General features: G+C 31.3%; 1 protein-coding gene across 2 annotated transcripts in view; it reads right to left on the bottom strand.

The window, feature by feature from the left end:
- Positions 1-24617, bottom strand: part of LOC139513052 (uncharacterized) — a 29791-nt gene that overhangs the window by 2158 nt on the left and 3016 nt on the right. Inside the window, exons 2-19 of one of the 2 annotated variants that reach the window (XM_071301163.1) lie at positions 22639-24070; positions 21923-22060; positions 20940-21068; positions 18759-18828; positions 18383-18504; positions 17261-17418; positions 16868-16926; positions 16290-16444; positions 14448-14497; positions 13943-13984; positions 13612-13678; positions 12883-12971; positions 10554-10652; positions 9954-10041; positions 9369-9457; positions 7965-8201; positions 3400-3422; positions 814-858 (exon numbers count right to left, since the gene is read on the bottom strand). In XM_071301163.1, coding sequence (XP_071157264.1) covers positions 814-858; positions 3400-3422; positions 7965-8201; positions 9369-9457; positions 9954-10041; positions 10554-10652; positions 12883-12971; positions 13612-13678; positions 13943-13984; positions 14448-14497; positions 16290-16444; positions 16868-16926; positions 17261-17418; positions 18383-18504; positions 18759-18828; positions 20940-21068; positions 21923-22060; positions 22639-24058 — 3080 coding nt within the window. In that variant the 5' untranslated portion in view covers positions 24059-24070. Of the gene's footprint in view, positions 1-813; positions 859-3399; positions 3423-7940; positions 8202-9368; positions 9458-9953; positions 10042-10553; positions 10653-12882; positions 12972-13611; positions 13679-13942; positions 13985-14447; positions 14498-16289; positions 16445-16867; positions 16927-17260; positions 17419-18382; positions 18505-18758; positions 18829-20939; positions 21069-21922; positions 22061-22638; positions 24071-24617 lie in introns of both variants that reach the window. The other variant, XR_011662377.1, reaches the window with a different exon arrangement.

The raw sequence follows: 24617 nt of genomic DNA, 5'->3' as shown, positions 1-24617 counted from the left end.
CTGCTAGTTTTTGCCAAAATTAAGGGTTTACAACTTTGAAAATTGTTGAAAATCAGTTATACTGACATTTTTCTATATGCATCCAAATTTTGAGCTGTATTTGTTCACGTGTTATTGAAATTGCAGCTTTTTCAATTTTTTGAGATGAGGCAATTCGTGTCGCTTTAACACATCTAGTATTTTTTTTATTATACGTGTACATTTTTTTGTAAATTAATAAAAGAAGATGTTAGATTTGTTTTTGGGGAGGGGGAGGGGGATGTGCTTGTTTTTAACAAAATCAAAATCTATTAAAACATCATTTTGTTACATGTATCAGAATAATGTATCTAGGTATAAGCGTCAACATTTGGTATCAAACTGATTCATGTACCACTTGCAATGTGAAATTCATATACTTTCTAGGTATCAAGAGGGTCTTTGTACACTGTGTTAACAATTACTCTTTAAATTTTTTAATTTTTTATACAAAGCAAGCCTGATTCTATCAATAAATAAAGTTAGCTTTCGACACAACACTCTGTCTATGTTCCAAAGTTATCTTTATCTAACGATTGTCTCATTCATACATTGTCTTTGAAAATGCTAAACTTCCTAAACAAAAAAGTCTGAACAAATAGAAAGGTACACAATTGCACAATGTACTTTGTGTTAGTGTAATCTACAGAGAAATTGGCAACTTGATAACATAGACATAAAATTACAAAACCAATGCCTTCCCACATAATATGTAGAGGGACGGTTTCCCCAAAAATACAAAATGGCAACTAAAATGACTTTATTTTACAGCTTTTTCACTAAATGTACACTTACTGCCTCAATGTTGAATTGTGATCATCTATAATTTTGTCCTGTAACCTGAAAAAAAAATCAAACTATTCACACATTGATGAACATAAATCATTAAAATACAAAGTATAATAATTCATTCATTTTTTGTGTTACTAAATAATCCTGGGATATAAATTTCAGGCATTTCATGGAACAGGTGCATCCTTAATTTAGGTGTTAAATGAAAAGCATTTTTTTTACAGGCTTGTATGCAGTATGTGACAAACAGGGTTTCCCCTGGGTCAATTATTTTTTTCGCCACCTCTTTCGCCAAAACAATATATTTTTCGCCACTTTATTATTTTTTTCGCCAAGTAACATAAATATATTTTTCCTGTTGTGCCCTTTTGTACTACTAAGTAATTTTTACAACAAAACAAAAGCTTTTATCTCATGAAATTGATCCCTCATTTCATGTGTAGTCATTAAATTGAAGGGTTACTCTCATTCGAGGGGTTGTTCCCAGCCTTTTGGATGGATTTTTTCATAACGACAGTTTTCTTTTCTTGGCCATCGTAAATGAAAATGTTGAGACGTACAACTATGCTTGAAACACGTGCATGTGTCACTCAAACGACTTTATTAAAGTCAAAGGATAAAAGAATTAAAGTTTTAAATCGGAGATTTTTCTTGCTTTTGAACAATTTTCGTCACAACAACAGCTTTCTTTACAAAACTATCTTTAAAGGGAGAGATGTCAAAAGTTTTCTTCAAACACGTGCGTCGCAAAGATGTAAATAAATTCTGTATGTGACATTTATAGCGGAAGCCATTTGACCATATCATTTTGTGAAACAATTCAATCAACACCTTTATTAATTAGTCCTTTGTTGTCGTAAGCTATAAAATGCAATCAGTTGATTATTGATTTTCTGTCTAAATCTTAATGAGGTCAAGGTGAATTCCGAGTATTGTCTGATCGGGTAAAGTCCGAGAAACTCGAAAAAAGTAAATAAACAAGATGGAGGCAAATAAATCGGTTTATATATTTCTTTCGCCAAATTCTTTCGCAAATGACGAATTTTTATCGCCACAATTATTATTTTTTCGCAAATTGCGAAAATGGCGACCGCCAGCGGAAACCCTGGTGACAAAATCACTAATCAAATATCAACGAAAATGCAAGTTTTCTTCCATCCACAAACTAGAGGCTTTTAAAAGCCTGTGTCGCTCACCTTGGATATATATGCATATCAAACAAAGAAAACAGATCGTCAGATGGATTTATCACAAAATTGTGTTTTGGTGATGGTGATGTGTTTTGAGATCTTGCTTTTCTGAACATTCTTGCTACTTACAATTTTGTCTATCTATAATGAACTTGGCCCTTTAATTCCAGAGGAAAATATTATGTAACAAGATGTGTCCAAAGTACACAGATGCCCCACTCGCCCTATCCTTTTCCATGTTCCATGGACCGTGAAATTGGGTAATAATCTAATTTGGCATTAAAATTAGAAATATTATATTATAGAGAACATATGTACTAAGTTTTAAGTTGATTGGACTTCAATTTCATCAAAAACTACCTTGACCAAAAACTTTAACCTGAAACTCCCACTTTCATTTTGTATGTTCAGTGAACCGTGAAATTGGGGTCAAAATTCTAATTTGGCTTTAAAATTAGAAAGATTATATCATAAGCAACAAGTGTACTAAGTTTCAAGTTGATTGGACTTCAGCTTCATCAAAAACTACCTTGACCAAAAACTTTAACCTGAAAGGACGGACGTACGGACGGAGCCACAGACCAGAAAACATAATGCCCTTCTACTATCGTATGTGGGGCATAAGACGCACAGACGAACGGACGGATGCACAAACCGAGCCACAGACCAGAAAACATAACGCCTCTCAACTATTGTAGGTGGGGCATAAAAACTAATGAAAATTGTTAGAAATTGACTATAAAGGGCAATAACTCCTTAAGAGGTCATGTTCATTTAATTGTAGATCTTACTTTGCTGAACATTATTGCAGTTACAGTTTATCTGTATCTATAATAGTATTCAAGATTATAACCAAAAAAGGCAAAGTTTCCTTAAAAATTAACAATCAGGGGCAGCAACACAACAACCAGTTGTCCGATTCATTTGAAAATTTCAGGGCAGATAGATTTTTACTTGATAAACAATTTTACACCAGTCAGATTTGCTCTAAATGCTTTGGTTTCAGAGTTATAAGCCAAAATCTACATTTTACCCCTATGTTCTATTTTTAGCCATGACGGCGATCTTGGTTGGTTGGCCAGGTCACGTTACACATACTAAAGGATACCCCAATGATGATTGTAGCCAAGTTTGGTGTAATTTTGCCCAGTAGTTTCAGAGGAGATGATTTTTGTAAAAGTTAACGATGACAGTTGACGACGACTACGACGCCGTCCGCAAAGTAATGAGAAAAGCTCACTTGGCCCTTAGGGCTAGGTGAGCTAAAAATTTGGACCCACAAAATAAATTCATCCTCAGTAGTCTATAGCTTGTTTTAATACCTACAGCTAAAAGACAATGCACAAAAGTCCAAGGAACTTTCAAGTTCAATTATAGTTCTCTAATAGATTATTCTTACCTGCGAAACTGTTGCTTCACAATCTAGAAAAAAACAAGACACAAATAATTTAAACCTATACAGAAAATACATATAAATATTAAAGAAAATGGGAAAGAAATATCTTTAATAGAGCAATTTAAAGTAAAAAAAATAGGTTTACCAAAGAAAAATAAACAGCTGCGCCATGAGCGCATGATACGCCCGACGTCTTGTGTGGAAGTTTTATGCAATAATCATAAATAGTTTCTGAGAAAGTTTTAAGCAATAACCATATATTGTTTTTGAGACACGGCGGGACATGTGAAATCCCCAACCCTGTTTTATTTTTGAGATACGGCGCGACATGTAAAAAAAACCTCCCCTGTTTAACAAAATACTCAATAACTCCAAAATAAAAGTTTTGAATCATCACTAAAAAGTATACAGATCTTTAGATTAATATAACAAAAAGTGTGTAAAGTTTTAAGCAATAATCATAAATTGTTTTTGAGATACAGCCCAACATGTAAAAAAAACCTCCCCCTTTTTTACAAAATACTCAATAACTCAAAAATGAAATTTTGAATCATCATCAAAAAGTATACAGATCTTCAGATTAATATAACAAAGACATGTGTAAAGCTTTAAGCAATAATCATAAATCATTTTTGAGATATGGTGCGACATGTAAAAAAACCCTCCCCCTTTTTTTACAAAATACTCAATAACTCAAAAATAAAATTTTGAATCATCACCAAAAAGTATACAGATATTAAAATTAATATAACTAAGAAGTGTTTAAAGTTTTAAGCCATAATCAAGAATCGTTTTTGAGATACGGTGCGACATGTGAAAATAAACAGCTGCGCCATGAGCGCATGATACGCCCGACGTCTTATGTGGAAGTCTTATGCAATAATCATAAATAGTTTATGAGAAAGTTTTAAGCAATAACCATATATTGTTTTAGAGACATGGCGGGACATGTGAAACCCCCCACCCTGTTTTTTTTTACAAAAACTAAATATTACCAAAATAAAATTTTGAATCAAAACCAAAAAGTATACAGATCTTTAGATTAATATATCAAAGAATCGTGTAAAGTTTTAAGCAAAAATCATAACTTATTTTTGAGATACGGCGCGACATGTAAAAAACCCTCCCCTGTTTTACAAAATATTCAATAACTCAAAAATAAAATTCTGAATAATCACCAAAAAGTATACAGATCTTTAGATTAATAGAACAAAGAAGTGTGTAAAGTTTTAAGCAATAATCATAAATCGTTTTTGAGATATGGCACCAGATGTAAAAAAAACCCTCCCCCCTTTTTTAAAAAGTACTAATAACTAAAAAATGAAATTTTGAATCATCACCAAAAAGTATACAGATATTGAGATTAATATAAAAAAGACATGTGTAAAGTTTTAAGCAATAATCATAAATAGTTTTTGAGATATGGCGCGACATGTAAAAAAACCCTCCCCCTTTTTTACAAAATACTCAATTACTCAAAAATGAAATTTTGAATCATCACCAAAAAGTATACAGATATTGAGATTAATATAACTAAGAAGTGTTTAAAGTTTTAAGTCATAATCAAGAATCGTTTTTGAGATACAGTGCGACATGTGAAAAAAACACCCCCCTGTTTTAGTCATAAAGTGCTGTAACTCAAAAAGTTTAAATCTCATTTTCACCAAAAAGTATACAGATCATTTGACCATCATAAGAAACAACTATATAAAGTTTCATGAAATTTGGATAAGTCGTTCTCAAGTTACGGTGCGACATGTTTACGCCGGACAGACGGACAGACGGACGGACACCGGACATTTGTATACCATAATACGTCCCGTCAAAATTTTGACGGGCGTATAAAAACACACCCCCTGTTTTAGTTACAAAGTGCCGTTACTCAAAAAGTTTTAATCTTATTTTCACCAAAAAGTATACAGATCATTTGACCATCATAAGAAACAACTATGTTAAGTTTCATGAAATTTGGATAAGTCGTTCTCAAGTTACGGTGCGTATAAAAACCAACACGGAGATCATAAAACATACATCATCAGATGGATTTCTTATATATTTTACAAATCACTGGGTTTTTATTTTCATCCATGATATTTGCCAAAATATATTTATATGTTTCTATGTTTTACATCTTACATAAACACATAATCAATAACTTAAGGAAGCTGGATTGTCATGTTTTAGTTTTTTTTTGTCAGATTTTCAGAATCCTCTGGTTTTATCCATTTGAATGCCTTTAAAAAAAATTGCCCGGTGACCCCCATTTTTATTTTTGTAAATCTTTTACATGTATAATGATAAGCCATCTGTAAAAGTCTTATGAAATTTTAATTACTTTTTAACAGTTATTGAGAACTTCAATTTGTCAATGATAAAGCTATGAAAAGTCAAGAGAGAATATTTTCCTGCCAAAATTTCAATGGCCAGGCGCGTAGCTCCCTATACGCTAACACGCAGTTACGTGCACATGGATTCGGCATGCAAAAAAAATATGGCAAAATAAAAATTTATAGATTGAATGTTAAAGGAAACACCTATGTTGTCACTTTTTTAATTGATGAAATATCATTAAATAACGGCATTTGGTTTCAAAATAAAAGTGTTATTGGAGATTATGACAAAATTGGACAGTAACTTGTACCTTTTACAAGATTTGAATATTAGTCTGTCGACCACATCGCCTCGGCATATTTTCAACGATATCAAAGGGTTCTGATAATTCTAATGCCGATTGGTACATCTCATTCCAAACTGTATCACACAAATATGTGTTGTTTATGTATTACTCTATTCAGAAGATTTATTAATAGTTTTACATTCATAATTTTTTTATAAGTCCTATCTACATATAGCTCCTCTTTTAACCGTCCTATGACCGAAAACCGGAAAAGAAAACATTTTTCTGCATAAAAGGGTCCCAAAATTTTTTTCGCCTTGATTCGCTCGGCAGTAGTTGATTGCACATTGTTTCTTTCTAGCTACGCCCCTGATGGCTAATATCTCGAAAACAAGCATGATGACCTATAATTTTTTTTTGCTCTTTGGATTCCTTTATTAATCCCCTATCAATATAAACTAGTGTTTTGAAAAGTTAATTACTTTGAAACTGAGAAGCGAACTCCTTTAAGCTTTATTAAGGTCAAGTTAAAGTAAAGCACTATGTCAAAGATTTTTTTTTAATTTTGCATACAACTTTTGCTCATTAAACTATAACTGGAAATTGAGTTTTAATAATATATTTGTCTCTTTTATTTTCTGTAATATTTGTGATTAAAAATTAACATACTGCATTGAATATATTGGCTATAATGGTCCAAAAAATATTTTTAATCAACCATTATCCAGGGCTCACACTACTTCAGAATTATAGGGAAAAGTGACTTCTCTTTTTGAAACTGACAGGGAGAAGTGGTGAGATTTGAAAGAGAAGTGCTCATTCGCGCGGTGCGATACAATGTTTGGATTTTACAATAGTATAAAGGGCCATATGTAAATAATTTTCTTTTTATACTGTTCAATTCATATCTGAGTAAAAAAATTACAATTAAAGTAACATTAGAAATTAAAAGTTGTTTAAGGTTGTGAGAAACTACCAACTAAATATCTAGCACTAAAAAAATAAAAAATATTTAAAAAAATGTAAAGAAATTATAATACATCAATTACAATTTAATTAAAAATTATCTTGTGTATGACATTCAGTGTTTCTCATAAAAAAATATAAAAGTTATTAAGCTGGGCCATAATATATTGATATAAGTATAACAGTCTCAGAGTTAAGCAACTTTAATCAATAGTTTGAAACAATCCATAAAAAATATAAGGAATTATATACTCCAATCAATTAGATGTAACCAAAAGTCTCTTAATGCGTGTGGAATGCGTAAATTTTCCCTTTGGGATCAATATTCTTCTGTCAGCTGTTCCATCCGTGCGTCCGTAGTATTTATTGTAAAAGTACGGATTTCGGTCATGGCTGGTCCGGTTCAGATCCAGAGATTAGAAATCGGTCAATGGCGGACGAATGCAAGAAAATTTACAAAAATAAACGATGTTTGACAAGTTTTTTGGAAAGGAACATGACGTTTTTAATGCAATAAATGGATTAAAATTTACTGGAGGCAACTTTTATCACGTTTAAATGAAGTAACAAACTTATTTCGCCGCCGAAATTGAGGTTGATGTACGTTTTCGAGTAACAAGCACCGGTACTTGCGGAAATGCACGAAGTGATAAAAAGTTGTATTTTTATCAAATAACCTGCTACACACTGCGAAGACAATGCTTCAACCTCTTTTCAAAAGATAATGAATCATTAATGTCTGAATTTCTTTAATTATCAATAAAAATTTGATGTTTCATCAACTTGGTAAAAATTGAAAATGTCCGATGACGGAAGCGACTGAAAGCGACTGTCGTCAAGAACAGGGCGACTTGTTTTCGCTTTTGGGGGTCGGGGAAAGCGAAGTGACGGTCGGGAAGGCGACTTCTTCGCCCAAGTCGCCTGGTAGCGTGAGCCCTGATTATCTATGTATTCTTGCAACAATAATTAAAATCTTTTCACTAACTTTTGAGTCTGTAAAATGTTGGATGTCCTGTAGCAGTTCTTCATAAGATTTCTCTGTTTCCTGTTGCCATTCATCATTGATCAATCCATCTTCTGACATTATATCATTGGTTTGGAATAGTAAATCTAATCCCTCTACTTTAGGCAGATTTTCATCTATGTCTTTATTATCTTCATTGGATACTCCATCTTCAACCGTATTGTTATTTTTGAAATTATCAAAATGCTGTTCACTTTCCTGTGTAAAAGAAAGCATACTCTTACAAAAAAACATTGTAAGGGTTGCGCAGAACCCAGTGTCTCATCTACTTTTCTGTTAATCACAGGCTCAACAAAAATGAGGAAAAAAATCAATAAAATTGTTCCTGTTGATGCTTCTGTCCAAGTTTGGTACAAATCCAAGATAGTTTATGAATCTAATAAATGTTTAAAAACTTTAACTGCAGACTGTATTTAATGTTAACTGGAAAAAAAACTAAGTCCATTTATAAGTAAAATATAGATACACAGAAACAAAATTTCCTTCAAGATGCTAGCTTTTGATCATAAACAAGCTTCTGTACAAGTTTGGTACAAATCTAAAATTGTATAGGAAAGTTATTAAAATTCTAAAAACTTTAACCACAGAGTGAATGTGTTGTTTCCTGGCAGAAAATCTAAGTCCATTAAAAGTAAAGTACGGAAAAATTGAATTTTATTTTTACAAAATTTACTTCTGGATACTATCTAATGATCATAAACAAGCTTCTATCCAAGTTTGGTAGAATTCTAGTACAGTTTAAGAAAGTTATTAAAATTTCAAAAACTTTAACCACAGAATGAATATTTGTGGACGCCGTCGACAACACAGACGACGACGCAGATGTTGACGGAATGTAGGATCGCTATGTCTTGCTTTTTCGACAAAAGTCGAAAGGCTCGACAAAAATGTTTATGGTCAAGTGGAAACTTTCAATTAGGACCCCTTTCGAATTGGAGATTCTATCATCTTAAGAGTAGAATTAATTTGAGGCTACACATGATTATTATTAAGCAATATTAATACCTTGGTTGAGTAGATCGGTCACTTGTTTATAGTTGGATTCAATTTACAACAAAACACTGCATTAAATTGACAGGAATTATTAAATATATAGGTTAGTACAAAATAAAAACAATTGTTAATCAACCACTCCTTTGTAAGGAACGAACCACTTAATTTTTATTTGGATAAATGATAGAGGAACATGTTAAAAAGATTTATTTTTAACTTCTGATAATAATGAAATATAGTTTATCCTTTATAAATGTGTAGATAAGTTCTTTTAAAAATATTAATCATTAGTGGAAGAAAATATATAAGCTGTGATTAATAATTGTAACACACATTTGACCTCAATAAAAACGTAAGATATCATAAACCTACCAATAGTGGAAATGCTTTAATGCCATTTATAAGAGATTTATTGCACAAATTCAAATCTCTTGTCAACAGCAATACTGAACAATCTGGATCTTTAAAACAAAATATATGTATCGTTAAATCAACAAATTATGAATGTCATAATCAATTTTGAGCTAATTCTTCTTACAAAGATCATCCATTGAAGACAAATTAACACCAAGAACACTAGCTTCTTGTTGTTGAATCATACACAACATACACCATTCCTTCTTTTTTATAACAAAGCAGCATTACACTTTTTGTGTGTTTTGTTGTGTACATGCATGTTTTGATTTTGTGTCATGGATGAATACCTCATATCCTTTTTTCTTTTAAATAGTTGTTATATATTTATCAGGATATACTAAGCACCACTTATTACTTTTGATTTTTATGAGATTTAATATTGGTCAAACTATAGATATCATTGTTACAAGTTATTTCCATTTCATTGTGAATGACTGCATGCCAATATTGTCCCTAGCTCATATTGCTCATGGATTATCAACATGTTAGAATTCTTCCTACACATTTAGTCTTTCCATTTCAGTTGATGACAATACTCACTGTTACTTTGATATTGTATACAACATTGTAATATTCTATCATCACTGCATTCTGCTTTAAAATCACTGACTTCAGAAGCAACTCTTGCCTACAAAATAGATGAACTGATTATCATACAATTTACCCAGTCTACGTTGAGATGACAACTATTCAAACTTCAAAAAATGATTGCTTACATAAGAGCCAGTAGAATTTGAATGGAACCGCAATTGAAGGAATCCAATGAGATATTTTATTTCACAAGGCACATTATGTAAAATGTATTGTATCATTTGTTTGATTTTATTCTTCTAAAAGATACAAGACTTATCGTACTTGGACATATAAGGCCTTAAAACTGATCAAAAGACTTTCTTATGTACTAATTTACAGGTCCTTGAAAAAATTATGACCACTATCACATATCTAATTTAGGATAGTTGGTTACAATTTTGTTTGTCAGATTGCTAGACAAACTGTTTATCATAGATGATATAGCTCATATTTCATTTCTGACCTGGTTCGCCTAAATAAAACATTACTGAACTATGAACTGCACTTCTTTGAAATCAAGGTTAAGTTTACAAAACTCACTTTTACTTTGTGATAAAGTGTACCTACCTGTGCAGGTGTCTGACCAACAACACGTGGGTGACTAGATTGAAAACATTGGTATAAATACTGAACTGCATGTCTTGCTTTCTGGGCTTTTTCAATAGTCTGTAAATAATTTTTTTTTTAATTCTCATTCAAATTAAAATAGTAGAACATATTTTGTAATTGTGATGTAAAAATTATGCTTATGAATTTCAATATCTTTTAATATAATTTCTTGTTTTGTTTAAACACAAAATGCCCTAAACAGCATATATGTGTTTCACAATCATATGAAGGTATTCATGACTACTTTTTTATTTTCATACAGTAGACTCACAACTAACTAAACTAGATACTACTTTGATGTTAATTTTGACTGGGCTGTTGTCTCATTGGTAATCAAACCATATTTTCTATTTTATTTTGCATCCATGAAAGGTCAAACCAAAAAAGTGTATTTGATTTTTTGTCTAGAGTGGGGTGCTCATTTTCGCCATATCTTTCCATGTTTTCTACAGTTTATGTTCAGGTCTATATGTTTTTGAAGTACCGTAGATACTCGAGTATAAGTCGATCCGCTTATAAGTCGGATGCCCTTTTCAGCTTTTAAATCTAAGGATTCCGTCTTGACCCACCTATAAATCGGTTTAAATTGGGACCTTTTTTTTTTGCAGCAGAAAGGAACTGATCATCGGCAAAATCAAGAAATTAAATTGAGATTCCTGTATTGAATGAATGTTTGTTTCTTTAAATAAGTACATAGAATTGATGTTCATCCTGATTATTTATTTCTATTGATAATAATAAAGATCTATTCATTTCTTGTTTCTTGTTTTTATTCACTGTTTTGCCTCATATTGATTTCGTAATGCATCAATGATATTGTAGTGTATGACCAAACACCTATTGTTTGAGAAAAACGAATATAAACCAGCATGAACCTGAACAAAATAAAAGTCAAACACAAATAAATTAATCCTGTTAATTATTCATAACAGACCAGTCATAGTGATAAATATATTGAGACATAAGAGACACCATCAATTAATGGATTATAGAAATCAAGGAACACTAACTAATTAACCTATTAACCTGTCACTGATATTTTTCACTCCCATAGTGAATACAACTCTTTGTCACTTTATTAGGGGTTATTCATGGATAATATTGACTTGTCAATCAATGTTGTAATTTTTAATAAAACAATAATAACACAATTAGTCGGTTAGATACATTCTTTTTATATATTTAGTACATTATTATCTTCTTCTGATTTCTGGTTCTTGGCTCTTCCTTTGGGATGATACAAAAACCATGTGACCATGAAAAATCAATACACAAAACGGAAACAGGGGGAAATTCAACACAAATGTTAACAGAGAACAAATAAAACACAAAGACAGTATTGTAGTCATTTATTTTCAACAAAAGCTATTCATTTTGAGATTTATGTAGGTTTGGCTATCAAAAAACGTAGTTTTGGTCAGGAAATTCACATCTGACAACCTTTCGTGAGCTTGGATTTTTCCTCTGGTCTCGGGATCTCACTTATAAGTCGGTACCCCTCTCTGGATTCTGAATTTTACTCCCAAACTTCCGACTTATAAGCGAGTTCCTACAGTATACTGATATTTCTATACGAAATAACTTCAAATGCAAAATATTCTTAAGCTTGAAAACTTGTTTGCTTGAAAATAATTATCTGAAAAATTAGATTAAAGGGTGTTTGAAATTGCCTGATGTTTTGTCTATGGGGGACACATATTCGACGTTTTTATACATCTACTTAAATCCAAATAACTGCAGCTTTAAACAATATTTTTCAAATCAATTTCATTATAGACAGCAATAGCAGACATTTCATAGGTGTACAAAACTAAAATTTAGGGCGATCAGTCAAAGAATTAATAAGAAATACTTCTTTGAAATCGGGGTTTTCATTCAGGAAATTAGCCGAAAATCGTTGTCCATTTTTCGGTTCTATCCGGTAAGTCACGCAATTTTGTCGTAGTTTAAAAAATAATCATATTTGTTAAAAAAAATTAATTTACCGGCATATTTCTTTCATTTCAGCCATCCTTTGAAGTTTTTACACCTCAAAATCATAAAACGGCGAAATTGTGTCCCCGGCGAATATGTGCACCCCACTCTACTTACTACTTTTAAAACATAGGTAGAGAAGTATCTTTGTTACAGTATCTGATAAGTTTCATCTTTGAAACAATAGAAACTATTTTTCAATCAACATGATTTAATTCAACAGTTTATACTTCCACAGTTACAAACAAAATTTCAATTATAATATAATTGATTTATTTATTACAATTCTTAAAAGTATCCAATGGGAACTTACATTAGAGGATATTGACGTCTTTCCCTTTTTCAAAAAATCCAATTCTTGCATCACAACCCAAGGAAATACTAAAGCAGGTTTACCATGTGCTAAAAATATACATTCATTGCAGAATAAGAATTTTAGGCTTAGTAAACAAATTTGCTTCCACCTCAAAAAGATATTTTGTAGGAAGGTGGGAGATGCTGTATTTTATTTATCACAAAAATCAATCAGTTTATATCAATATCAACACAACATTTAATAAATATTTCCATTTTTTTTTAATGTAATTTTTTAGTGAAAATAAGTTTTTATGTTGTTCTGTTACACCACATGGGGAGGGTTGGGATTCTGCTTACATGTTTAACCCTACCACATTCTGTATATATGTGTCTATCCCAAGTCAGGAGCCTGCCTTTTTTGGTGTGTTACATATTTGTGTTTTGTTCATTTTTTGTGTATATAAATTAGGCTATTCATTTTTTTGTTTGAATTGTTTTACATTTGTGATTTTGGAGCCTTTTATACTATCTGACTATGTGGAATGGGTTTTGTTCATTGTTGAAGGTTGTATAGTGACCTACAGCTGTTAATTTCTGTGTCATTTGGTCTCTTGTGGAGAATTGTCTCATTGGCAATCATACCATATCTTCTTTTTTACATATGATTCTGGTTATCAAACACAAAGAAAGAGGCATAGAATATGGACATTCTGAGAAAATCAAATGTACTATAGAGATTCCTTACCTGTAAGACCTTGTATCAAATCTAGATCTGATATCAACATGCCTGTGTCAACAACAATGAACATATCCTGAAAATAATCAAAAACATATTTTTTTTTAGTGTTTACATTTTAGAAAGAAAAAAAAGTTATTTATAACTAGGAGGATAAAATAATTATGTTACTCCGTTTGTATATTAAAGTATTAACCAGAATTATGAATTATTAACAATATACTATAATACACAATGCAGCAAATAGCATAAAAAGTTGAAATATATTTGAAATTAACAGTTAAACATCTACTGAGACACATGGATGCTTTAATACACCAGAATAACTGAGATCATCTACCTTTTGAGATTCTGATATCATTCTTGTCAACTTTTCTAATACCTGAAATCAAAAGCACGATACATGTATACAAAGATTTTGTAACAATTTCCTGAACAACTCTAAAATTATAAAATGAATTTCTTGTCATTATTTACTACAGAACTCTATAAATGATAATACATTTAAAGTTAGACAAATAATTCACATAAGTTTGATAAAAAAAAATCTATGGGTGTTCAATGTGCGACATTTTTTTTTAAATTTCTAAGTCATCAAACTTTCCATTTTGTATTTCCATGATATTATGATTTCTAGAAACTGACCTTGTTTGAAAAATGTCATCTCAAATCCATTCCCCTAATTTTTTTGAGTAATACATTGTACAGAATTTTTACCACAAGTAAATTAAATTAACCTACATGGGTAATATAAAGTATCCCTCTTTATAATAGTGGTTTTCTTTCTTGTGTCAATAAAACAGTGATACAAATTATCATTTACAATTTAATTTCTTTCATCTTACCTGTGGCACATCTATGTTTGAACTTCCTTCACTGTCACTCACAGCATAATCTAAAAATTTAAAGTTACAGAAATATTAGTTTATAAATACCTAAACCAACTAAACTAGGGGAGATAATTTAACTCTTTCAATTAATCATTTAAAACTAGTATAGTAATGGTAATATATCTTAGTCCTAGAGGTAAGCTTATTAAAGTTTTCAATCTTGTTCCATCGATTGTACTGTACATTTTGATTGGATAACTTTACCAATTTTCATGGCATCCAGTCACAATTCATGCAATGAAAGCAGAGTTTTCCATTCGGCATTTAAGCCGGGTGTGCCGATCACCTTCTTTTGAAAGCCGACCACCTTTCGATTTTGGGAGGTGGTCGGCTTTTTTTTCAAAATCCGGATTTTTTTCGGTTCCGTACCGTTAAAATTTGAATACTAATCCCGCCTTGTTTTCATTCACAAAGATGGCGTCCAATCGTCAAATTTCAATGTTTTCATTAATCAATCGGGGGAAAAGAAAGGAAGATGACGATGATGATAAAGAAAATACTAGACCAAATAAGTTAAATAAAATTGATAGTAATGTTGAAGTTATGGAAATTGAACAAAAATCAACCAAACAACGGAAAAGACACGCAAGTGAAGACAAATATGAGCAAGACTTCAAATGACTTACAGTCACAGAGGAAGGATACTACTGTTCTGTGTGCCAAACATACGGCACAAAAGCAAGAAACAGAATAGAAACCTGGATCGAAAGGCCTTAAATCCATGCTGATGCATAACATTGTAAATGAAAGAAGAGATAAAAGAGATAAATTTTTGAAAAAATAAAATCAAAAAATAATTGACAATTAATATGACTACTTCTATTTATGTTTGTTCAACTGCATAAAATGTGAATATTATACTAATCTTTATTTCTGTGACCCCCACGTGCACCCACAGTAAATTAAAAAAAGGTTGGACATTTAAAACCTTAAACCACCCGGTTGCAAGTTATTTTTTTAAAACACCCACCTTACCTTAGTGAAAAAAGGAAAACACTGGAAAGCCTGCACTAAGTGCAAACAACTTACAACCGATTTTAAATGTATGATGCTGTTTTCTGTTTATTTTATTTTAAAGTCATATAAAACGAGTGACTGGTGAAAAATAATGTTTATCCAATTCTTGAACCAATGCATGTATATATCATTTACTTAGTCTTCTGTGCACGACTTTATTATTACGCAAATGTTTTTTTCTCTCTCTGTTTGTTATGATGTGAAAATATGGCAGCTCATTACTAATTAATCATGTTTGAAGCCTTAGTTTACAGATTGTCACCTTATAGTAAACAATCAACAAAGAAGCATGGATAATGAGCACATGTTTAACATGTACAATCAGATAATAGTTTATTTCAGTGACAGATCCCTGCGTATTGCAATCCCCTGATTTTTATGAGAAAGGTCACGCTAAGGTCACTGTGCATACGGAAAATATGTCGGTGAATTGCTTCCTGCAAGTAAGCAATTTAAAAAAAGTTGACATCTTCTCAATGTGGACAAATTATAAAGAATTTTCTTCAGAAAATAGTATATGTACATAAGTTTAAGAATTAAAAATATTCATTTTGTTATAAAGACATATGCATCATTTGTTTTAATTTGAGGTTTCATATGACTTTAAGCTCCTACGGCATAAAATCACCAAATGATGACTTCGACCTGAAACTACAATACTACTATCTCCTAGTTGAAAGACAATTATTCATCAGTTCAAATAAGGACACAATTTATTTGATCTACCAAAATATATTAAAAGGAAGCTTCCTGAAGTTTAATGTTTGAAATATTACTTGCCACTGGTTGTTTTCTTCAATATAAGGTCATAATCATTTTCTTCTCCAGAACTTTTCTTCACTCTTTCTTCAGCAACTCTCATCAATAAACCTTTTGAATATTTTTCCAGACACTGTACACCACTGTCTTTGATTGAATATCTCACAAAAATCAAACTAGAAGATATGAACAAGCTGATATTACACATTGATTGTTTAAGACATTTGTAATGTTACATTACTACAATGTTATGTGATAATTAAATAAAAGTTGAACTTTCTATTCTAAGAAAAATAATCATCAGTGAGGTTTATATAAGAAAAGATCATTTTTTTATACAAAATTTATAAGTTCATTAAATTTGACAGCAATTGATTAACCCTTTTCAGTGTTTTCTTTTATTCTTATAAAAATTATGTTTTCTTTTTAAGCTATGGTGACATCAATTTGGTGCAAATTAATGGTTTTTGTTTACAGAGAAAAGCTACAACATAAGTGATGAAAATAGGTAAACTGGCATAATAGAGAGAAATGGAATGTCATTGGCTACCGATTATGTTCATGAATATGAGTGTAGGAAATAGAATTTATAAACTTACTTTGGAATAATGCGTACTTCAGACAGTCCAGGAAAAACACCAAACTTTGCATGTAGACTCTGCAAGTACAAAGATATTTACAGGTTTTATTTTAAACGTGTACTGTAAATGTGGATCGTGTGAATAAAGTAGGAATTGGTAAAAAAAACATTAAATAATGTTACATATTCTACCTTTTATATCAAAATGACATAGTACATATTTATAAAGGTGTCTGATTTAAAAACAATCAGATTTCAGATATAGGGCAATGTTTTCTGTAAGATATACCTCCAATGTAACATTAATGAACAGATTTCAGATATAGGGCAATGTTTTCAGTAAGATATCTCCAATGTAACATAAACAATCTTATTTCAGATATTGACTAATGGTTTTTTTTTTAATATATACCTCCAATGTAACATCTTTTCTTTCCTTGAATCTTGGGTAACAGAGAGCATACTGTCCCTCCAAATTAGGCAAAAAGTTGGCATATTTATCATCATTGACAGTCTCTTTTTCATTACTCATGTCACCATGTGTACTTATCCATTTGTCTGTCTTCTTATCTGAAATAATATCTATAATTTTTCAGAAATAAGTTTCTACTGAAGCAATCAACACAAGTATTGTTTAAAGTCATTGATACTGGAAATGTATCTCTATTTAAACTAAGAGAAATGTCAAAAATCCTCCTCTGCATAACATTATTGTTGGCACTCAATTATTTTTAATAGGAAATCCATTATTTTTACAGTATTACATTTGACATTTTCTGGCTTTATATAGTTGACTTTGCGGTATGACTTTGCTTATTGTTGAAAGCCATACAGTGACCTATAGTTGCTCATTTTTGTGTCATTTGGTCTTTTGTGAATAGTTGTTTCATTGGCAGTCATACCACATCTTCTTTTATTATATTTTATAAGTGACTTAAATTGATTGATTGATTGGTGTTAAGTGACTAAGAAGTATTAATACTAATGTATACACGGTAATATGTATTGGTATTTATATATTATACAGCTACAGTGTCATGACCGCAGATGGCAACAAAAAAATGTCCCTAGATAAATTGGCAGTTATCAATCCTTAACATTTGCACCATGGCATCCCTTTTTTCAGGCATGCATAATGGTTCATTGTTCAATAATTTAAGAAAATTCATGTATTTCTTATTACAAATAAATGAGTCTGACTTAAACTTTCCCACTCAACATCAGAATAATTTGAAAATCTTTCCTAACTTTAAAGGTACACCAAAAGTGCAACTGTTTTACCTAATTTCGTCTGGATACTATTTTAGGATCATTTATAACAAGCTTCTGTCCAGATTAGGTAGACATCCAGGATAGTTAAGAAAGTTATTGAAATTTTAAAAACATTAACCACAGAGTGAATTTTTGTGGGCACTGCAGCTGTGGACGAAAAGTAGGATCGCTATGTTTTGCTTTTGCAACAAAATTCAAAGGTGCGACTTAAAGAAATGAATAGATATTCTGATAGAGAAAAGAAATCTTGTGTTAACATTACCAGCAGACAATGTTTCCACAACAGGAGAATTAAATGATTCTTTCTCAGTTTCTGGTATCTTCTTGGTTATGTCCCCAATATCTATTGTATTGACATTCTCACGGGTCTCACTAAACCATTTCCTGAAATACCAATACATTCAGTTGACAGTATTCTTCACATATATTTATTCCATACATTTTTAATGCATCGATTCTGTCCAGAATTTGTTTTTATAGATTGGCTAAAAATCAGTAACATTGTGTTTAGTTGCTGGGTATATAATATGCATCCCTTTTACCTGACAGATGAAAATGGACAGCAATTTAATAATTCTGATGATATTATCTGTTAGGTTAAAGCAGAATGAGACATATATCAAAATGTTTTCTCTTACCTGTGATTATAATGTGTCAGGTCATGTAAATTAACAACCCTGTTATTCTGGTCAATAAATATAAGGGCACCTGCAAAAGAGAGTCAATTCTAAATAAACAGATAAATAAAAAGTGTTGGTCAACATCATATAAAACAATCAATCAAAGAGCAGATTGCTTCACAATGTATGCATGTAGCTGGATAATATTATTTTCATAACTAATTCAAATGACAAACAGACATGTAAAATAGTTACAAAATAGCCAAACCCGGATAAAAGTGTATGAACAATGTAATTAGGTCTATTGTGTTTTATTTTTGTACTATCAATACCAAGTTTACTTTCCACAGCAGTCACTGACTGACTCAGAGTGAGAGATGTCAGAGAAGGTATTTTATTTCACTCATTGGTTATTATATTTTATTAAGTGTCTGTGAGCGATGTGCCGACGTATAGTCATCAATGTGCTGATGGATCGTCGTATGATGTAGATGTAGATGTAGATTTCAATTCGTATCTTATCACCTTTTTTCCTACGTTAATTCTAGGAGGAACCCCATTCCCAACTCTTTAAATATTTAATTTCCTTTGGGTCAGTCATCATGGCTCCTTTCTGTACACATTTATCGGTTTAAATTGCATTCGTTTTTAATATAATACGACGTTTATTGACAGAACGAGCTAATACTCAACGTCTTGTTTATATTCAGAATTCACGCAAGTTACTGTCGGAAGGGAGACAACTCGAAACGATAATATGGAAGACTCCATTTCACCTGAAGGGGTGTTCTATGATGTGGAATATATTTATTTTAATCTAAATGATGCATATGATTTAAAATTATGCAACAACAAAAACCCTCAATAGCAGACATACATAGAAAAGATCCAAATGAGTTATAAATTAATTAATTGAGTGGGGAATCCAGAGCAACCATTCAATCTAAAACCCCTTAAAGTCAAGAAAACTATACGCATGCGCATAATTTCCAAATCAAACCCTGGGGCAAGATATATTATATGCTTATTAAACGACCTAGATGGTTCTCAATTTCTTTATGGACGTACAATCTCAAATATCAGTTTTATAACGGTAACATATAAGAAAAACTCCACTTCAGTTCTTATATGACAGAAATAGATTTATCAATATTCAGAGAACTCTCGCATTTTATCAAAACTGGGAATTCCCTCTGACATGTTTCTAAATTTATAACTACACTAAATATAAATACTGCTTAATTCTGATTTTCCGTGTTGTTAAAAACACGCATCAAAGTCAAGGGAATTATCAAACATGAAGATTGTGAAAAGAACATTATAGGAAAGTTGATTAAGTTCAATCCCTTTGTTTGTTTTTACCTTTTAAAGCAGGACAATCATAAGAATCTGAAATGTTCCTTAATGTTTAGAATAAAACGATTGACGTGAGGGAAATTGCTCTGAGCCGCCGGTATAAGTCTACAGATTGCTTGAAAGCAATCGTATCCCAAAAAATGTAAGACGGCTTTCCAACAAAGGGTTTAATAATTGTATTGAGCACAGATGGATGGATAATAAATAGGGAATGTGTCCATGGGACACCGATGATGCCCCCATTTGCATATCATATAATAGTTATAAAGGGAGATAACTGTAGAACAATAAAAGTGACACTACCTAAATTTGTTCTTGATTTCAGTTTTGTGGTAGTAAGTATTGTGTATTTATTTCATAACTTTTAGTTGAAGCAAACTTAAGTTAGAGAACAGAAATGAAAAATTCAGCAATTTTTCCATTTGAAAAGGGGCATTACTCTAGAACAGTATAAGTGACACCACCAAAGTTCAAACTTTATCTGCTTTGGTTTTTTTTTGTGGTTATAGGCATTGTGTATAAGTTTCATAACGTTTGATTAAGGCAAACTAAAGTTAGAGAACGAAAACCAACTTTGGGATGTACTGATGGACATGCAGATGTACAAGAGAAAAACTGTATCCCATCTCCGCTATGGCATGTGCATTAAAAAAAACATAACCATGATTAAAATGTGTCCTCAGCTTCTAATTTGAAGGACAACAAAAAATCTATTTTTTTTTTTTTACTGTTTAGGTTCTATTTTATAATAACATCCTTAAATTTTGTGATTTGTGATAACAGTGCCTAAAAAGATTACTTTACCTAATTAAGAACAACTATTTCAGATGTTGCAAATCTTACCAAAGTTGAAGAAAGTATCATTCCAAAAAGCATATTTTGAATCCACTACACAAGACTTTCGCTCAAGCTCAGCTAAAATGTTCAGCATGAAATATCTTTCATGGTTCTTTGAAATCTCAATATTTTTTCCTACAAATATAAAAACAAATAGAAAAGATGAGAATGTGAAAGTTGTTATCCAATTAGATTAAATAAATGTCCTATAAAATAAAGTCCACTGGTCAAAGTTTAATAGAAACAATTTCCTTTTTAACGTTCATAGAACCTTAAATAAAACAGTTAGTTATTATAAACATTGTTATTTGTTTTTCAATTGTTGTCTCATTGGAAATCACACCACATTCACTTATAATCATCTGATGAATTAATGAATATTTTTGGGGTTGTTTTCTCACAAATTGTATGACTATGAATATTGTTACTCAGTTTCTGAAAAGCTTCAGTAAATACTTGTTTTCAATCTTTAGAAAATACTGAGTTTAAGATTGTGTATTCCAAAAGTTTATAATAATGTGAGAGTGTGAGAGGTTGATAAGGATGAGAAACCATTTTTTCCCCATACCATTCTGTATATCATATGAAAGAATTGAATTTAGCATATTCAGAGATCAATAATGTAAACATCAGAGCAAATAGTCCTTAACTTTGTAAACTGCTGTAATTTCTTCATAAATGATGGAAGGATTTACATTGTACATCTGTTTTTCAGAAAGATAGTTACAATACTACTTTTAAATTTAGGTTTACCATGTTTACCAAAGAATGACTAGAGAGCTTATTTCACTTTTAAAACATTAATTATATAGGAAATTGTTAAAAAAATCTTATTATAAATATAAACAAAATGATGAAATTAGAGACAAAAAAAATTGATTAATATAAATATTTTTCTTTTAAACTAATGAACAAAACTAGTACTGTGTAAATGCAAATCAAAGCATTTTTCAGGTGTACAAAAGAATTATCCTTCATCTTCCACTTACTTGAAATATTTCTCATTTCATAGAAAGCATGTCTGACAGTTTGTAGTCTTCTCTGTAAAGCACCAGTATCTTTTACAGCATACTTGATGGTTGACATCCATACTGATATCCTTTCAAGACTTGATTGTGTACAGGTCTCTATAACATAAAATCACAATTTACACATTAAAAACAAGAATATCTTTATTTATGAATATGTTATTTATATACAATGAAATGTTATGTGAATTTTTTTCTATAGAACTGGACAGGATAAAACTTTACTCATGCCAAGTATATCTTTATTTGAAACAAAGATAAATTCTGCACATTTTTTTGAAAAGTGCAAATTTAACAAAGACTAATAGGGGAAAATCAATGGGGGTATTACACCTGTATATATATATGTAAACTGTAATTACAATGTATGTACATGTTCCCGTACAAAGATTAAATCTAACTTTGGAAGTCATATAAAAAAGAAGATGTGGTATGATTGCCAATGAGACAACTGTCAATAAGAGACCAAAATGACACAGACATTAACAACTATAGGTCACCGTACGCCCTTTAACTATGAGCAAAGCCCATACATAAAAGGTCCTGATAAGACAATGTAAAACAATTCAAACGAGAAAACTAACGGCCTTGTACAGTTTTGAGGGATAAAGAACTGGGTTTATATTTTTAGAAAGAAAAGTTCCCTCTAAGTACTCTAAATATGAAAATATTTGTACCTTTGCATTTCCTCCAAAATGAAAGAGACAGAACTTGTGAGGCAAAGTTCAAAGGCAATCGATCCAGGTAAACAAAACTAGCCAGTAGTTCAGTAATGTGTACAGGGTCAAACTTGTCAAAATCTCTCAGTATGATTTCTTCAGCCACAAGAAACATATCATCTAACTGCTCTGGTTTGTAGTTAAAATGTCCAAATGGCACAAGGATGTGGTACAACTGAGTTGGGTCACAAGATTGTCCATATTTTTCAAAATTATTTGCTACACAGTCAAGAATTTTGGGGGAGCAGAAATTCATCACATGTTGATATTTCATGATAGTAGCAAGTAAATCTATGTTCATGTTTGAGCTATGTGTTTTTACATACAATTCAAGGGCCCGCACAAAAACATCACAATGAGTCATCAAAGTTAAATATCCCTCGGTAACTTTGATGAGGTCGCTTGCTGTCATGTCATTTATATTCACAAGTAACCATTTGCTGATTAAATCATAAAATGTCCAGCTCTTCACATTATGCAACTTTAATGCTGATACAATTAGTGAAAGATCTGTCCCAGGAATTTCCCACCAAACCCGGTTGAACTTCTTCCACAGAATTTCAAACACATTTTTCTTGGCACACAAAGGGATATTTGGAACTGACAGGAAAACAGATGATAAATTTCTTTCATCAATTTCTTCATCCCTATGACACATGTGAACCCAAATTAATTGTAGGAGACGTTGTAACTGATTGTCATGGCCAACAAGAACATGACTCAAGGTACATAACTCTGATATTGAAAAGTTACTATCCCAAAGACGTTGTTCAATTTCTTCACTAATGCTATCTGTACATTTGGATCTAAAGGGTTCTGATTTACAATATCCATCCACCAGTGAAATTAATATTGTATTACTATATGAAGAGATACTTGAATTAATTATTTTGTATAATTCATTCATGAAATCATCTTGAAAATGTGATTCAAAGCGAGTGATATTCTTTTGTGTCTCATTCAAGAGCAATATTTTCTGGAGAATCAACAATGCTGAAATGCTTGTAAATCCTGGAGATGGAATTTCTACTTTCTTCACAATCTCATTCACAGTTTTACAATCTTCAAGTTGTGCTATAATTGTTTTATCTTTGTCAGAAAGTTCTAATGTCACACCATTTTTAGAACTGTGTGTAAAGGATTGCTGAGGTAATATGCTGTCCATCTTTACTCTGACTAAAATAGGCATTTCTTTAAGTTCTTGACCTTCTTGCTTCATAAGTGATGCCACCTGAAGTCCCTCACATCTGCATCCATTGGAAGTCTTATTGTTTATCGAACAGGAAATGAACTTTGTTTTATGTACAACTAAGTTTCTCCTCTGTGACCATGCCAACCTCTTAAAGGTTGTATTGACACAACATCTTGGTAAAGCCATGATTAAAATTTACTGAAAATAAAAAAGAGAAAAAGTTAACAGTGAAAAAGGAATATATTCATTAAACATGTTAAAAACCCTTCAATTTTATATACATCATGTAATGTACATGCAGTACACATCAGTCACGTCAGTTAAAGACAACTTAAATGACTTGACTTCAGGTTGGCAAAGTATTACCCGCCCGGGTTTTACTGGGCGGGAAAACCCGTGTTTTCCCGGGTTGGGCAATACTCCCTGAAACGGGTAATACTGGGCAATACTGGGCAATATGATTTTTTAAGCTTATTTCAACAAAAAATAATAAAGACTTGTTGTAGTTTCATAGTATTATAGCTAAATATATACATTTTATACAGATAACCATTGAGAGTCATTTCTAGCAGATTACAAATTCAAGTTCATTCCTTCTCCACTTAAATTCTATGAAGGCAAAATGCAAGATTTGCCCAATTCCTTGTTAATTTTGAAGCTTTGTTTCAATAATCTAAACATTTTATTGCAGTGTTTATGAGGAATGTAAATTAAATTGCTATATATATATGCAATTATGATTGCT

This window comes from Mytilus edulis, chromosome 2 (assembly GCF_963676685.1).
Source record: "Mytilus edulis chromosome 2, xbMytEdul2.2, whole genome shotgun sequence".
Classification (NCBI taxonomy): domain Eukaryota; kingdom Metazoa; phylum Mollusca; class Bivalvia; order Mytilida; family Mytilidae; genus Mytilus; species Mytilus edulis.
Note: the sequence above shows the minus strand (reverse complement) of the source record. Positions and strands in the feature narration are given on the sequence as shown.